Source organism: Grampus griseus (assembly GCF_964374135.1).
Source record: "Grampus griseus genome assembly, chromosome: 21".
Lineage (NCBI taxonomy): Eukaryota > Metazoa > Chordata > Mammalia > Artiodactyla > Delphinidae > Grampus > Grampus griseus.
Window position 1 is genome coordinate 17,182,461 of NC_139015.1, and position 18,241 is coordinate 17,200,701.

The window sequence follows — 18,241 nt, forward strand, 5'->3', positions numbered from 1 at the left end:
TCTCCTTGCTCACCTCCTTTCTCCTCCCCTGCCCAGGGCTACCCTGTTTCCCCACTGCACAACCTCAGTGCTCCAGGGGCTGTACTCTTTCTCAGCTAGAGGAAGCTACTTGTGCTGGTCCCTCCTTCTGCAACTTTCTGATATTCCTTTCCCAGCCCTTTCGTGACCTGGTTAACTCTCAGCTCTCACATATCAGCCTGAGGTTTTTCCTCCTGGATCCTGTACTTCTGCTAGCAAGGCACTCACACAGCTGCATATTAAAATTGCTTATTCAATAGTCTGTCTTCTCATAGAAGTAAAATCTCTGTGGGTACAGCGGTTGTATCTCACTTGCTCACTATCATGTCTCCAGCTTCTGCCTAGCACAGGACCTTGAACATCATAGATGCAAAAAAAAAAAAATCGTTGGAAGAGACGAACAGAATTAATTAGGGGAGGACGAGGTGGGAGGATGGATGAAAAGCAGGAGAGCAGGAAGGGGTGAGGCAAAAGTGTCAGAAAACAGCAAAATGGTAACCACCATCGTCAAAAAAAACCTTTGCTGTTTCTAATCTCAAAAAAAAATGTGATTGGGATGCACTGAGTCAGGAATTAAAATCTGCATCAGTTTCAGCGCCTGGAAATACAGAATCTTCAGCACGTTCCTCAAACTCAGATGGGCTTAGAGCTGTCAATGCATTTATCCCGGCGTGGGTATATAATTACAAATGCCCACCCCTCTTTTTATTTGTTTGTTGGAAAATTGAATTCTTTATTGTTTAAGATATAACTTGAAACTGTGACTGCTGAGTTGCCTAAAAGGATGAAAGAACTTGTGTGAAAGCACAAAGTGTGCAATTATTTTAACCAATCTGTCCACATTTGAGATGTTTCTTTCACTGGTGAAAGGAAGACAATTGTAGCACAGCTCAAAGCTGCCATCTAGTGGACCTTCCAGTGACCTGGCATCATTGCCCAATAGGAGACCCAGAGGAACACACATCCATCCTCTGGGGAGATCAAAGTCCACGTTTTAGGATGAGGCGTGATTTGTGGTTCTCTGACAGAGTTCTCCTTTCTAAGTAGCCCAGTGTAATGTTTTAACATTCTGATATCCAAAAAGTTATCCTAAATCAATGTGAAATTTCAATCACTTTCAATTCGAAGCTATCCCAGCAAGAAATCAATGCACCACTCTGAAAAGGTGTCTCCTTTTCATTTCTGTTTTGAATCTTAACTTTGTAAATCAGATGTGTTAGTCTAGTATCCAAAGAGCTAAAACAGGAAGGAAGGGAGGGAGGGAGGGAGGGAGGAAGAAAAAGAAACGTAGACAACAAATCTATCTTCTCTGAAGCTACTACTTCATTAAACAAGAGTGTCCTTCAGTCTAAGCGCCTACCACCACCAGGCGTGCCTTGGCGCACTTGAGCAGGGCAACAGTTCAACGTCGGGAACCGAGAGGCCAGGGTTTAGACTCACACTGCCACCCACCACTTTGCTGCTCTGGACCAGCCATCTATCATCTCTGTCCGTTTCCTCATTTGATACAAAGAGAGGCTTAAGCATGATAACCGCTAAGGTCCCTTTGGGCTCTAAAGTTCAGAGCTTGTTCCCAGAGTCGCAGGTCTTGCGATCACAGGGGCCTGACTTGACACCCCCTGTACGCTCAGCGTCCGCACACCATTCTCTCACTGAAATACTTGTGGAGGAGTTACAGGGTGGCAGGTTCTGAACTGGCTGCTAGGGAAGCAACAGCAAATACACAGACACAGCCTTTGCCAAGTTTACAGCCTCGCAAGGGACACAAACATACATCAAATGATCAAGGAAATGGTAACTGCACCACCGGTGAGAAGGGCTCCAGTGAGGATGTGTAACTGGGGCCTAGTGGCAGCGGCTGAGAGCAAGGAGGGCTCCCTGAGGAAGTGACAGGCCTGGATCTGAAGGCTGGTGAGCAGCTAATCCAGCACGTGCATCACAGGCAGAAGGATCCAAACGGGCCAAGGCCCCAGGGAGGAAGGACTTTGCACAACTGGGGATCAGAAAAAGTCCATGGAGCTTGGAGTGTGGACAAGAGAGTGAAGTGAAAGGGGAGGGAAGCAGAGGAAAAACAGGGGCCAGATTATGCACGGGCTTGTGGGCCATGTTAGGAGTTTCATCTTTATTCTAAGAGCAACGGAATCGCTCTCCTGAAGGGCTTGAAGTAGGAAAGCAACGTGGCCGGATGTGCTTCTGTGAAAGATCCGACTGCTATGTGTAAGACGGAGGTCAAGATTGGGTACACAGAGGCAAGTTGTGTGACTCTTGCTGTAAGTGAGAGACTTGGGGGAGATGCTGCTGTGGCGGGAAGAAGTGGGGAGATTCCAGAAGTAATGAAACAGTAGCATCATTAGGGCACGGAAATTGGTTGGATGTGGAAGTAAAAGGGAAGAGTCCAAGGTGATTCCTAGGCCTCTGGTCAAGGGCAACCGGATGGAATTCATGCAGTTCACTGAACTGAAGGACACAGGAAGATGATCAGGTGTGGAGAAAGACCAGGAGCTCAGTTATAGGTGATTATGTTTAAGGAAAGGCTCAGGAAACATCCAGGCAGGTGAGCCTGGGGACCCAGAGCTCGGAAGAAAACATGTAATCTAATCTGTGATAAATGGGGGGATCTGGCAGCACGTGGTAAGAAGAGGCACAGCACAAACTTCAAACGTCTGGAAGAATAGAGGATGCAGAGCTGGTGAGGGAAACCCCAAGGAGGGGCCCGTGAGGTGAAAGAAAATGGGCAGAATATGGCATTGAGGAAGCCAAGAGGAGGGCGTTCTCTTCTGCTGGAAGAACCTGGTGGGCCAGCCACATGGGGGTTGAAAGGAGAACTCTGGATTGAGCGACCTTGACCTTGGTGATAAAATGCACGTGGAGTCCTCCGCAGGAGTCAGGTGGAGTGGTTGAAGGGTGAACAGCAGAAGAAAGTGGAGAGAGTTGTGTAGAGAGAGGCCCCTCCACGAGGTTTGGCTGCGAAGGTAAGAAGAGAGAGGTGGGTGGCCAGAGGGTACGTGAGGGCCAAGGCGGGCCTTCTCCATCTGGAGACTCAGGGAAAGGAACTCTTCGAGAAGCGGGGTTGAAGACTCAGAACAAGGAGGCAATAACGGAGGTCTTCAGGCTCCTGGAAGGCTTATGTAAGGAGGAGATCCAGGGCACAGATGCTGCTTTGGCCTTCGTCAAGAGGAAAGAGCCTTCCCCCACTATAACTGTAAGTGCAGGGAAGGAGGAAATGTGATGAGGACATTAGGGCAATTCTAAGGGCTCCAATTTCTCAGTGAATTCCGTGAGACCTGCACTAGCTGGAAGTGAGAGATGGAGAAGATCAGAGGTTTAGGAAGAGAGAAAACACGAGCTCACTAGAGAAACAGATTCAGCTTTGCCAGGCATGTATGAGGTGACCACGAACGCACGGCACCCGTCGGACCAGCTGTGCGGTTTCCTCCAGCTGTGCTCAGGGGCCACGTGCCGACAAGAGAAGGGAGGTGAACAGGTTTGTCTGGGGTTGGAAGTTTCCAAGTGGGAGTGAAGGAAAAACAGAGGGCAAAATAACTTACTTAGGACGCACTCAAGAGTTCAGTAGACATGACAGGTTCTAGATTCTAAGATAAAGAGAGAAGCAAAGACAGAGCGGGCAGGGTGGGTACAGAGAGAGAAGGTAGAGGGGGAAAACTGACTAATGACTCCTGAGATCAACATGCAACAAATGCCCTGAGGTAACCGGGCTGGATCCCAGTGGCTTGGCGTCCTCAATATAAAATATATTCATGCTTTGTCGTTACCTACCCAGGACAGTGCACACATACAGGACACACTTCAGCACTAAGTGTAACGATCTTAATGTTCCAGCATGACTGGAAACTGACCTCTGTCATGCTAAGCCCCTGGGGAAACCAAACAATATCAGCTGGTTTCTGGTATATGTCCGGCACCGTTCTAGGTGCTAGGAATCTGATGAACCCATCAGATGTTGTATTTACCCTCAACGGGCTTATGCTTTCATGGGAGAAAAGGAACACAGGCCCAGATTTCAAAGAATTGCTCAATTAAATGAAAGGGGCAAAGGGATGTGCAAACTTTCTTGGATCCTCTATATCAGAAGCCATGTTGGCTGTGCACAATTCCCTGATTTAAGTGAGTCCTGGTCAGAATGAACTGTCCCCAAAGATCACTTGGGTTATTGTACTTGAGAAATATGCATTGCCTAGGTTCAATTTATTGAACATTTGAACATTTACCATCGGCCAGACAGCATTTACCGAAGATGATATCATTTCCATATTCCAGACAAGGAAACTGGGTTCAAGGGTAATTATTCGTCAAAGACCTACTTTGCAGGTTAGGATTCCAACCTAGCTGTGCCTCCGCCTAACCTCTCTGTTCCATAACATGCTCCCTCTCCTGGTCAGGAGGTTACATGTGGACAAACGTGGCAGCATACGAACTTAGTTCCAGAAAGCTACCCAGATTGGTTAACAGGACCAGGCTTTCAGAAGCCCATCAGCACACTGGAAAGAACTCATTCCACGGGAAAAGAAAACACAGGATGAATACCTCTCTATCCAAAGGCGCCACATTCCGGGAAAGATGTCAAGAACCAATTAGTCGAATCTCTGGTGTCAAAGAAATTGTGATTTTTGTTGTTGTTGTCTGATATAGAGTTATGACTAGATGTTTTTTCACATTTTTCCATAAAGTCCTCAGGGCCCACATCTGTCTTTACTTTCTTATAAAGCCCTAACTGTGCTTTGAAATGACTCCTATTTAATGCCAAGTCAAAACTGTTTTTTTTAGCTCCAGGATATTTCTCTTCGATTCAGATTCATATTTACTTCACTCTGAGTCCTTAAGATATTTTCAAACAGATTTGGGCTAATATAACTTTGAAAATACTCCTAGAAAATATGAAATATTCAAGGGCTAAATCATCTAGGTTTAGGATTGTTTGTGTAAGTCAAAGACTAACTGTTCAGAATAATTTAAATCAGCTCCATTCTCATTTTTAAAAAAAAGTGTGTTAATTTGACTTTGGTAAATTAAGTCATTTAAAAGGATAACAGTAGTAAATCTTGCCAGATTTGTTCCAAGCAATAGCTACACACACGTATACACATACACACGTCAAGTATGGAGATGAAAATGGGAAAAACTATCATATTCTCTCACCTTCCACTCCTCATGCAACCCAATAACCCTTCAGAAAAAAACTATACACTATCACGTCACATGAAGCCAGAAAGGTGTCTTCAGAATAAAACGTGAAAGAGGACTTAATACAAGAGGTTAGATAGAGAGATATTTCTTATATGCATATATTATTTATTCTTGAAGGTATGTGTGAGCGAGAAGGGGAAGATAGTTATTCAGTAGATAAAGCTAAATGTGAAGCATTCAGCTAAGTCCTGGTGAAAAATACAGACAAAAAAAAATAAAGGAGCTACAAGTATGTAGAGTGCTCAAAAAAGGATGCACCAGGGACCATGAGGATGCAAATCTAGGGAGGCCTGACACGAGCTTCCCAGAGAAAGTGACCCTGAGGCTGAAGTCAGCCAGGTGAAGAGGGGCCCAGAGTGGTCTAGACCAGGAAAGCAGCAAGTTCAAAGCCTCCAAGAGCTTGGTGCATTTGACGATGTCACAGGAACCCAGGCCAATGAAAGCAGACACACTAATCTAGACACCAGGGGTGATCAGGGAGAGTCTCAAAGAGTCACGTGAGGATGTTGAACTTCCTTACCAATGGAGAGCCACTGAGTGTTAAGCAGGGGATTGACACAATCAGACCTGCGTGTTTTTTTTTTTTTTTTTTTTGCGGTACGTGGGCCTCTCACTGTTGTGGCCTCTCCCGTTGCAGAGCACAGGCTCCGGATGCGCAGGCTCAGTGGCCATGGCTCACGAGCCCAGCTGCTCCGCGGCATGTGGGATCCTCCTGGACCGGGGCACGAACCCACGTCCCCCGCATCGGCAGGCAGACTCTCAACCACTGCGCCACCAGGGAAGACCAGACCTGCATTTTTTAAGTGTCACTCTAGCTTCATTGAGAAGGATGGAGGAGGACAAGCCTGGGTGTGGTTACTGCAGTACTGGTGGTGATGAGGGGTAACGTGCCTGGGACTGGCGTAGTAACACCAGCGATGGAAAGAGGACAGGTTTATGGCTCTTAAGAAAGTTGAAGTATTTCAAGTATCTTCTCTGACCACAACGGCATGAAACTAGAAATCAACAACAGGAAAATAAATGAGAAAAAAACGATTACCTGGAGGCTAAACAACATGCTACTAAAAAACCAATGGGTCAACAAGGATATCAAAAAGGAAATTAAAAAATACCTTGAGACATGGGACCTTCCCTGGTGGTCCAGTGATAAAGAATCCACCTTACAGTGCAGGGGATGCAGGTTCAACCCCTGGTCAGGGAACTAAGATCCCACATGCCGCGGGGCAACTAAGTCCACGTGCCACAACTACTGAGCTCACGTGCCTCAACTAGAGAGCCCACGTGCCACAAACTACAGAGCCCATGCACTCTGGAACCTGCATGCCACAACTACAGAGCCCACATGCCCTGGAGCCTGCTTGCCACAACTAGAGAAGAGAAAAACCTGCATGTCACAACTAGAGAGAAGCCCACATGCTGCAACGAAGAGCCCTCAAACCTCAATGAAAGATCTCGCGTGCCACAACTAAGACCCAGCACAGCCAAAAATAAATTAATTAAATAAATAAATAATAAAATAAATCTTAAAAAAAATATATGGATGCAGCAAAAGCAGTTCTTAGAGGGAAGTTCACAGTGATACAGGCCTTCAAAAAACAAGAAAAATCTCAAATAAACAACCTAAACTACTACTTAAAAGAATTAGAAAAAGAACAAACAAAACCTAAAGTCAGCAGAAGGAAAGAAGTAATAAAGAGCAGGGAGGAAATAAACAAAATAGAGATTAAAAAAAAAATAGAAAAAAATCAATAAAAATAAGAGCTGGTTTTTTTGAAAGGGTAATAAACAAAATTGACAAACCTCTGGCCAGGCTCACCAAGAAGAAAAGAGAGAGAACCCAAATAAACAAAATCAGAAATGAAAAAGGAGAAATCTCAACTGATACTGCAGAAATACAAAAAACCTTAAGAGAATACTACAAACAATTATATGCCAACAAATTTGACAATCTAGAAGAAATGGACAACTTCCTAGAAATATACAGCCCACCCAAATTTAATCAAGAAGAAATAGATAATTTGAACAGAGCAATCACTGTAAGTGAAATGGAATGTGTAATAATAAAAAAAAACTCCCTACATACAAAAGTCCAGGACTAGATGGCTTCACAGGTGAATTCTACAAAAAATACACACACACACAAATACAAAGAACTCATCCCAATTCTTCTCAAACTCTTCCAAAAGACTGAAGAGGATGGAACACTCCCAAAGACATTTTATGAAAACATCATCACCCTGATACCAAAACCAGATAAAGATACCACCAAAAAAGAAAATTACAGGTCAATATCTTTGATGAATATAGATGCAAAAATTCTCAACAAAATATTAGCAAATCAAATCCAACAACACATAGAAAAGATCATACATCACAACTAAGCGGGATTCATCCCAAGTTCACAAGGATGGTTCAACATACACAAATCAATCGATGTAATACACCATATTAACAAAAGAAAAGTCAAAAACCACATGATCGTCTCAATAGATGCAGAAAAACCATTTGACAAAATTCAACATCTTTTTTTTTTTTTTTTTTTTTTTTTTTTTTTGCAGTACGCAGGCCTCTCACTGTTGTGGCCTCTCCCATTGCGGAGCACAGGCTCCGGACGCGCAGGCTCAGCGGCCATGGCTCACGGGCCTAGCTGCTCCACGGCATGTGGAATCTTCCTGGACCGGGGCATGAACCTGTGTCCCCTACGTCGGCAGGCAGACTCTCAACCACTGCGCCACCAGGGAAGCCCCAACATCTATTCTTAATAAAAAAAAAATCTCACACCAAAGTGGGTATAGAGGGAACATACCACAACATAATAAAAGCCATTTATGACAAACCCACAGCCAATATAGTACTCAATGGTGAAAAGCTGAAAGCCTTCCTGCTAAAACTGGAACAAGACAAGGATGCCCACTCTCACCACTTCTATTCAACACAGCAATCAGACAAGAAAAAGAAATAAAAGCTATCCAAATTGAAGGGGAAGAGGTAAAATTGTCACCATATGCAGATGACATGATATTATACACAGAAAACCCTAAGGACTCCACACAAAAACTGCTAGACCTAATAAATGAATTCAGCAAAGTATCAGGATACAAGATTAACATTCGGAAATCGGTTGCATTTCTCTACACTAACTATGAAATATCAGAAAGGGAATGTAAAAAAACAATACCTTTTAAAATCATACACACACAAAAATAAAATACCTAGGAATTAACCTGACCAAGGAGGTGAAAGACTGAGAACTATAAGACATTAATAAAGGAAATTAAAGAGGATTCAAAGAAATGGAAAGATATCCCATTCTCTTGGATTGGAAGAATTGATATTGTTAAAATAGGAATACTACACAAAGCTATCTACAGATTTAATGTGATCCCCATCAAATTACCTATGCATTTTTCACAGAACTAGAACAAATAATCCAAAAATTTATATGGAACCATAAAAGATCCAGAATTGACAAAACAATCCTAAGGGAAAAAAAAAGCAGGAGGCATAAGTCTCCCAGACTTCAGACAATACTACAAATCTACAGTAATCAAAACAGCATGGTATTGGTACAAAAACAGACATACAGATCAATGGAAAAGAACAGAGAGCCCAGAAAAAAACCCACACACGTATGGTCAATTAATCTTCAGCAAAGGAGGCAAGAGTATAAAATGGGAAAAAGATAGTCTCTTCAGTAAGTGGTGCTGGGAAGTTTGGACAGCTGCATGTGTATCAATTAAGTTAGAACACACCTTTACACCATGCAGAAAAATAAACTCAAAATGGTATAAACACTTAAACATAAGATGACACCATAAAACTCCTAGAAGAGAGCATAGGCAAAACATTCTCTGATATAAATTGTACAAATGTTTTCTTAGGTCAGCCTCCCAAGGCAATATAAATAAAAAGAAAAATAAACAAACGGGACCTAATCAAACATGAGCTTTTGCACAGCAAAGGAAATCATTAAAAAAAAAGAAAAGAAAAGCCAACCTACAGAGTGGATGAAAATATTTGCAAGTGATGTGACTAACAAGGGCTTAATCTCCAAAATATACAAGCAGGTCACACAACTCAACAGCAAAAAAACCAAACAACCCAACTGAAAAATGAGCAGCAGACAGTAGACATTTCTCCAAAGAAGACATACAGATGGCCAGTAGGCACATGAAAAGATGCTCAACATCACTAATTATTAGGGAAATGCAAATCAAAACTACAATGGGCATAAACTTATATATACTACCAAATGTAAAATAGATAGCTAGTGGGAAGCAGCTGCATAGCACAGGGAGATCAGCTCAGTGCTTTATGACCACGTAGAGGGGTGGGATAGGGAGGGTGGGAGAGAGACGCAAGAGGGAGGAGATATGGGGATATGTGTATATGTATAGCTGATTCACTTTGTTATAAAGCAGAAACTAACAACACCGTTGTAAAGCAATTATACTCCAATAAAGATGTTAAAAAAAAAACCTACAATGGGATATCACCTCACACCGGTCAGAATGGCTGTCATTAAAAAGTCTACAAATAACAAATGCTGGAGGGTGCGTGGAGAAAAGGGAACCCTCCTACATTGTTGGTGGGAATGTTAGTGCAGCCACTATGGAAAACAGTATGGAGGTTCCTCAGAAAACTAAAAATAGAATTACCATATGATCCAGCAATCCCACTCCAGGGCATGTACCTGGACAAAACTACAACTCAAAAAATACATGCACCCCTATGTTCATAGCAGCACTATTCACAATAGTCAAAACATGGAAACAACCTAAATGCTTATCGACAGATGAATGGATAAAGAAAATGTGGTACATACATACAATGGAATATTGCTCAGCCATAAAAAATGAAATAATGCCATTTGTAGCAACATGGATGCAACTAGAGATCATACTAAGTGAAGTAAGTCAGAAAGAGAAAGACAAATACCATATGATATCACTTATATGTGGAATCTAAAATATGGCACAAATGAACCTATCTACAAAACAAACAGACTCACAGACATAGAGATCAGACTTAGGGTTGCCAACAGGGAGGGGGGAGAGAGAGGGATGGACTGGGAGTTTGGGGTTGGTAGGTGCAAACTATTACATTTAGAATGGATAAACAACAAGGTCCTACTGTACAGCACAGGAAACTATATCCAGTCTCTTGGGATAAACCATAATGGAAAAGAATTTTTAAAAAGAATGTCTCTATGTGTATAACTGAGGCAATTTGCTGTACAGCAGAGAGTGGCACAACATTGTAAATCAACTCTACTTCAATAAAAATGGAAGGAAGGGAAATTGAAGTGACTGAACTTGGTGACTGATTGGATGTGGGGAGTGAGGGAGAGAGGAAGAGGCAAGGATGCGCCCCGGTTTTCAGGCTGAGCAGCTGAGTGGATGGTGGTGTCCTTGAGGGAGATGAAGACCCAAGCAGGTGGAGTGTGTGCGGAAATAGGAATCTCTTTTGAACATGCAGCATTTGGGATGGATGCCTGAGAGCCACATTCTTTCTTCTCCCCATTCCAATCATCCCAAACAGACGAGCTCCGCTGTTCCTCTATCCTGAATCATATGAAGAATATCCTGACCTTTCATAAGAAGAAAGGTCTAGAAAGAAACTTAGGAAGCACACAGACCAATCCCCTTCATTCTTTGCCAGAGGAAACTGAGGGAGGGAGTTTAGGGGGCTTCCCCAAAGATACGCAGGAAAACACCCCCTAACGCCATAGGCCGTTTCTGGCACCCTCTAAAACATGCTCTGCTTCCTTGCCTTTCATAGTTTTCATAATCATCTTAACCACTTTTCCTGAAGGTACTCATTCAAACATGAGAAATCTTTAGCCTTCTTACCAACGGATGCCTCTGAATATAAAAACCATATACTTGGAAAAGTAAAAATAAATCAGAAGAAGTTGAAAAGGTCAAAAGCAATTCACCTCTGGTCAGCTTGCTCATAGGAATCTCCCATTAGTCAGTTTTCATTACAATTACTTAAAAAATGACAAAGCATTGAGTCCATTATTTTTAACAGTATGAATTCTTAAATCTCTACCTCTATACCTCACAGTTTTAATTACGGCTGTCATACGGCTTCCTTTAAGAGTTCACTGTTTCAACAATGTTGGTAGGATTTGCAATAATTTTTTTTTAACTGGGTGAAGCAATAAAACCAATGGCTTTTGCTCAATGAGCTTCCATTTTTATAATCTGCTAGAGTAAAATGGTAGATGTCAGACACAATGTGATATTAAGCAAAGGTACGAAACCAAATCCTTGAGCCAACACAAGTAAAAGAAAAGGCTTACCTGAGGCGGGTGTCCTTAAAGGTGTCAAGGTAGGCGGGATAGCTCCATCTGATCTTACTCCCTTTACATCGAAGCTCTAGAGTTTGCCCTGCCATCAGACTCAGGGTTGCAGCGGGTTTCTGAAAGCGACCTTTATCTGTCATTTGCATCATTATAGACTGTGTCTTTGGTGTTGCATCAGCGGCGTCCCTGTCCTTTATTTTAGGAATTTTGGGTTTCACCTTTTTGTTAGTAGGCTTGATTCTGTTCTCTCCGGGCTCCTTTGGATGCTTGTTCTTGGGAGGATGTTGACCCGTAACTGGTACAAACATGAGGAGAGAACAATGGACTTTGGTGGTTAACATACCCAGAGTCTTCAACCCCTGAAACAGATCGTTTTTAATATCCCTCTCCTCCTATGTCAAAGTTATTTTCAGGAATAATCATTATTTTCTTGGTTCATTCTTTAGCTTTAAACCAATTAGTAACTGAATTTTTCTTGTGGTTCACACTCAGTCTCACCAGCTCTAAGGTGGTACCCAGAATGGTGGACCTGAAGCCTCTCGAGGTCTGTTTCTGGTCCTTGCCATCTCAGTGCTGTCTTTGTTCATTTTGAACCAATTGTTTAAACCCAGGAATATGTAGTCTCCAGGGAGTGGAGACACAGACTACACTGCAAGCACACTCAGAAGATTTCAAACCATCACAAACTTTCTCCCAAATGAGTACGTACTGTGGTGCCTGTGTGTGTCAGGGCGGACAACATCCATGGAGAATACAAGGCTCAGTAAGAAATAAGTACTAACCCTGTGTTCATTTAAAGCATACATATACATTATTAAAACTCAATGGTAACTTTAGCAAAGGTTTAGAATTTAGCCAACAAAATACACTGGGGGGAGGAGTATTTCATCACCAACATTGTTGAGAATTACTGGCAAATGGTGGTAAGAACTGATGACCTTTAAGTCCATTTTCTTACCGCTGTTTTTCCCTTCTCTACAGACAATGCTGCCCTGCCCTTGGAATACCTCTGGGTTCCAGAAATCTCAGCTGTCCACCCAGCCCGCACGGCCATATGCTGTATCCACCCAGCAAAGAGAAGGAGACTTAGCAATTCATTTGCCCCACTGTCTGCATCAGCTCCAAGGTGACCTTGCTATAAGCCCACAGAATTATAAAACGTCCAAACTTACAAGATCCTGAGAGATTGTTTAAGGTCCTCATGTTATACATTTTAAAAAATAATAAAGGAGGCCTTAAAAGTTAAATTGCACAAAGCTGGCTAGTGACAGGATGTGAAAGTAAAACTCAGGTCTCCTGACCCCCGTTTCACTACATGAGGATCAACAGCCTGTAGATATTTTGAATAGATAACTACACAAACCTTGGCCAGTTGAAGGAATTACAGGGCATTTGTATAAAATGGAGAAATATGATAAATCAGGAGAAAATTCTTTTCCCTCTTTGATGTTCGTATTTATTTATCTAATGTTACCTTGATGTATAAAGGGCTTGGATGGTCAAGAGTACAGAGACACTGAAATTGGGATTAAGAGACAGAAAAAGGCAAGTGTTGCAAGCTCTGTGCAACCACAGACCAGGCTGGTGACAAAATGAGGTGAGCCAGGTGGGCCTGGAGAGGCCACGCCCTCCCGAAGGGACAGCTGCCTGGAGGGAGCGAGTGTCCAGGGTTCCAGGATCTGATTTCTCCCAGGATGGCAGAAATGCAGGTTTCCGGATTTATAAATGTTAGAAACTTGATTTTTTAGAAACTTCAGGTCTGAATCTCTGAGGTGAGGAGTCAGGCGGTGGCTTTCCTGCGAGGGATGGGGATGACCAGGAGGGGACAGGAGAGGGGCTGCCAGGACCGTTGTGTCTTGATCTGGGCTGTTCACTGGTGCGTGTGCAGTTGGTGAGCGCTTCATGGAGCCACAGTCTGATGATTTGTCCCAAAACTCAGCTGACGTGGACTCAACTGTGTAATGATGAACTTGGCTTCTTTGGAGTGTTGCCCTTTGAAACAGGAGCCATTTGGCCTCCACTCTTGGTTCAGCCCTGCTCAGACTCTGGAACCAACCCCACTGTGAGCTCAGTATCAACACCAAGTCCTTGGCTCGTGGCCTTCTTTGGGTGTGGCTGCGTCGCGCCTGAGCCCCGCAAGCCTTTCCATGACTCCAGGTCCATCTGTGACCTCTCCTTTCCCGGGGTCTGAGTCTCTTCTTTTTTTTTTTTTTTTTTTTGCGGTACGCGGGTCTCTCACTGTCGTGGCCTCTCCCGTTGCGGAGCACAGGCTCCGGACGCACAGGCTCAGCGGCCATGGCTCACGGGCCCAGCCGCTCCGCGGCATGTGGGATCCTCCCGGACCGGGGCACGAACCCGTGTCCCCTGCATCGGCAGGCGTACTCCCAACCACTGCACCACCAGGGAAGCCCCTGTGTCTCTTCTTATCTCCCACCCTTCCTCTACTCTGGTTCCTCTGGGTCACGGGCCCTGCTGAGCCTTCTCAGTCCTTCTGGGGAGCGGGACTGTGCCCTTGAGCCCTAGTCTCCAAGGCGAGTCCCAATACCTGCTGCTTGTCAAGACTTCCCCAGACCCTGCACATTTGGTTTATTTATGCCCAGCGTTCTAATGACAGATGGAGGTGGGCAGGGGTGCCCATGCACACATTTCCGCAACCTCCCAGAAGGAAGAGCACTGTAATCATTGGGAACATATTAGACCCACAGAAATATTCTAATCCAGCAACATCAATTGTGAAGCATAAGCCTCACTGCTACAATAGGTAAAAGTCACTGTCTCTTTCTTAAGGCAGAAATTAAAAGCCTACCATGATGCTGTCCAAGTCATCTGTGCCCTGCAAGCATTTCGGTCAAACTATGCCTGTGAGGGCTTCCCTGGTGGCACAGTGGTTGAGAGTCTGCCTGCCCATGCAGGGGACACGGGTTCGTGCCCCGGTCCAGGAAGATCCCACAAGCCGCGGAGCGGCTGGGCCCGTGAGCCATGGCAGCTGAGCCTGCGCGTCCGGAGCCTGCGCCTCTGCCACGGGAGAAGCCACAACAGTGAGAGGCCCACATACTAAGAAAAAAAAAAGAAAAACTATGCCTGTGAGAGTCATGGACCTCTGGATTGATGTCTAATTTGGCGTTTTTTCTTCATCATGAACAGGAATTCAAGCTATTGGAAATGACAACAACAGTTTGTAAATCCTAGGGAATTTAGGCAGCCCACGCAGTTTCCCTGATTCTAAGCTCTCAGATCCCGTGTGGTGATGCTACTCAGCAATATTGGATTAACTAGTTATGGGTATTACGCCTTCAAATGTGTTATCATCCCTGAAAAATCATTTGACCTTTTGACCAAATAGGCCCATCAGTCGGTCCAGCTGCCTGGCCATGGAACTGGTCCATGGTTTAACAGTGGCGACACACAGTCCAAGGAGCCGGACCAGTGGTCCCACGGACAAGTCCTAGGACTGAGCGACTCCGCAATCCCATGTCTATCTTTTTCAAAGAATGACTCTTCAGGCTAACTAAGTAAATTAGTTATTTTCCAAAGGCCTAAAAAAATTTAAGCATTCACAATGTAGATATACAAAAGTGAAAGTCCATCACCATTGCATTTTTGAGATTATGGCCCAGTATATTTTAGAGAAATAAATGACAAAAGTCACAAACCATTAAATGTCATTACAGACTTTAGGTCCTGAAGTCATTGTTGACTTACTGTGTGACCTTGGGAAGTTACCCTCTCTCTTACTTTCCTCATCTGTAGATTGAGAATTATATGGTAATAATGACTATCTCATGGATTGCTGTGGGGATTAAACGAGTTAATATGTTTAAAATGCTGAGACCAGTGTCTGACCCTCAGTAAGTAAGAGCAAGCGAGGTGCTGTTTGTTTTGTGGTTGTCTCGTAAAGTCTCAGGGTGATCTCCATGATAAACTTGTGATGGAGGTAAAGCAGCTCGTTATTTTTCCTAATTTACAGGTGAAAAATTGAGACCACAGATGCCAAGTAGCTCACCCAAGGTTACTAAGGCGGCAGTGAAAAACCAGATCTAGCGTCTCTTCTGGTTCGTCTTGTGGCTTTCAATTCACTCAAGATCAGCATTTTCACTTTATCTGCATGAATCTCAGGCACAGCACCGTTATCTAAGAGGTTTCTTTGTTTGGTAGGTCACGGGCTTTGACAAGGAGTTCCAAGTCAAACAGAACTTGATGCCCGGGATGAGGGCACAACCTTCCTGGAAGGGCTGGAGATGCTTTTCCAAGGCATACATTACAATCCCCAAGTGAAGAGATGCTGGTCAAAAAACGTCTCCAAAATGAATGAGTAAATGCTGCACAACCAGAAGTGCATAGGGCAACGGACTAATTCTTCAGCATCAGCTGAGGATTGACTGCAATCAAAGCTTATTCAATACAGGTGACCTGACTATTAACCTCTCTAATTCTATCAGACTGCGTGGGAGGAGAAAATAAATTCATTAGAAGAATCACTGACAGCTGCTTAGATACGGATTCCCTGTAAACACAGCCATCCACATCAAAGATCTGAAGCGGTTCGCTTTTTTCTCTCCATGGGCAGTTAAGGGGAAAGGTCTGACCTGAGAGCAGCATCTAAATATCCACACTAGAAATTTGCTGGGTAGCTCAGGGGTTCCCCTAACCAGTTGTATAAACTGGGACACCCCACTCTCGTTTTTCCATGCCTCATGAAACACCCCATAGGAACACATATACTTTTCCAAGAACAAATACGAGAAGTTGAGAAAGCAATGCCAGTCGGGAGGTAAAAATGTAGAATGATGAGAGCCTCTTTTCCCTACCCGTTCTGGAACCCCACTCCAAAATACCCTTGATACCATTGCTTAAAGTATCATTTTCTTATGAGAGCAGCTTCTAAGATTAGATACTTCTATTTCAGGATAAAGACCTTAGATTGATACTTTTTTTTTTCTAAGCATCCATCAGAACACAGTTCATCGAGCTTTTTTTTGAGCTGTAACTGACAGCTCAACTAACATATTAGTTTCAGGTGAACAACGTAATGATCCCATATTTATATATACTGCAAAATGACCACTCTCTCTTGAAACACTTTATTTGCTTGGCTTCCAGGACATGGTACTGTCTTGGTTCTCGGTCCGTTAGGCAGCCTTCCTCATCTTCCTTTCCTGCCTGAGTCCAAAGGGCTGAATCCTTGCAACTCCTCAGTCTCTAAGTGGCCTCACCAGTCCCCTTGGCACTAACGGCATTTATACGCTGAGAGCTGCCTTGTTCCTGTCCTCACTTTGCCTCTAAATCCAGATCTGAATATTCTGTCACTTACTCAGTGTCACTTGGAAGGCTAGTGGGCATCTCAAATTGGACGTGTCCACACTGAACTCTAGATGCCCTTTCTTTCTGTCTTTTTTTTTTTTGCGGTACGCGGGCCTCTCACTGTTGTGGCCTCTCCCGTTGCGGAGCACAGGCTCCGGATGCGCAGGCTCAGCGGCCATGGCTCAGGGGCCCAGCTGCTCCGCGGCATGTGGGATCTTCCCGGACCGGGGCACGAACCCGTGTTCCCTGCATCGGCAGGCGGACTCTCAACCACTGAGCCACCAGGGAAGCCCTAGATGCCCTTTCAAATCAGCTCCTTCCCCGGTGTCCCTTTATCGGCAAATGGCAACTCCATTCACCTAGTTGCTCAGAACATAAACCTGAGTCACACAGGATTCTCTTCTTTCTTAACAAAGCCACATCCAATCCAGCAGCAAACCCTCTTGGCTTTGCCCTCAAAATAGACCCCGAACCCAGGCTCTACCCCCTACACCCACTGCAACCACTTTCACCTAGACTATTAAAAGAGCCCCCTATGCAGGCTCCTGGCTTCTACCTAAGCACTCCTACCTTTGAAAATATAAGTTAGACCATGGGCGCTTCTCCGCTGGAGACCCTCCAGTGACTTTCATCTAATTTAGAATAAAGCCCTAAGTCTTCCCACACCTGACAGGGCATTGCCAACTCCCGTCTCACTTCTCATGCCCCTTCAGCCACAGTGACCACGAGGACACCTTGAAGCTCATGCCCTTGGCTTCGTGGCTCTTCTTCCAGACAAGCAGCACCTGCTTCCTCCCTCTCAGCTGGCCTCTGACCCTCCTATCCAAACCCCAGGCACACTGCCCTAGGCAGCCCTCTCCATCCTCTTACCCTATCTTATAGGTTCAGCTGTGTCTCCAAACAGATACACTGAAGTCCTAACCCCTGCAACTGGTGAATGTAACCTTATCTGGAAATAGGAGCTTTGCAGACATAATCAAGTTAAGATGAGGTCATTAGGTATGGATACCAAGGGGAAAAGGGGGGGTGGGATGAATTGGGAGATTGGGATTGACATATATACACTAGTGATACTATGTATAAAATAGATAGTATCTATTGAGAACTCTATGTATGAGAACTAATACTAATGAGAACCTACTGTATAGCACAGGGAACTCTACTCAATGTTCTGTGGTGATCTAAACGGGAAGAAAATCCAAAAAAGGGGGGCTATATGTACATGTACAGCTGATTCAGTCTGCTGTGCAGTAGAAACACTATACTCCAATAAAAATTTTAAAAAAAAGATGATGTCATTAGGGTGGGCTCTAATCCAATAAGCCGGTGTCCTTATACGGAGACCCACACACAGAGGAAAAGGCCAGATGAAGACACACACAGAGGGAGAAGATGGCCAAGTGACAA

At 44.1% G+C, this 18,241-nt stretch overlaps 1 protein-coding gene across 2 annotated transcripts in view; it reads right to left on the bottom strand.

Annotated features, from left to right (window-relative positions):
* PDGFRL (platelet derived growth factor receptor like) overlaps window positions 1-18,241 on the bottom strand; it is a 47,218-nt gene that overhangs the window by 25,702 nt on the left and 3,275 nt on the right. For both annotated transcript variants that reach the window (XM_082680548.1, XM_082680549.1), the window contains exon 2: window positions 11,531-11,828. In XM_082680548.1, coding sequence (XP_082536674.1) covers window positions 11,531-11,828 — 298 coding nt within the window. The remainder of the gene's footprint in view (window positions 1-11,530; window positions 11,829-18,241) is intronic.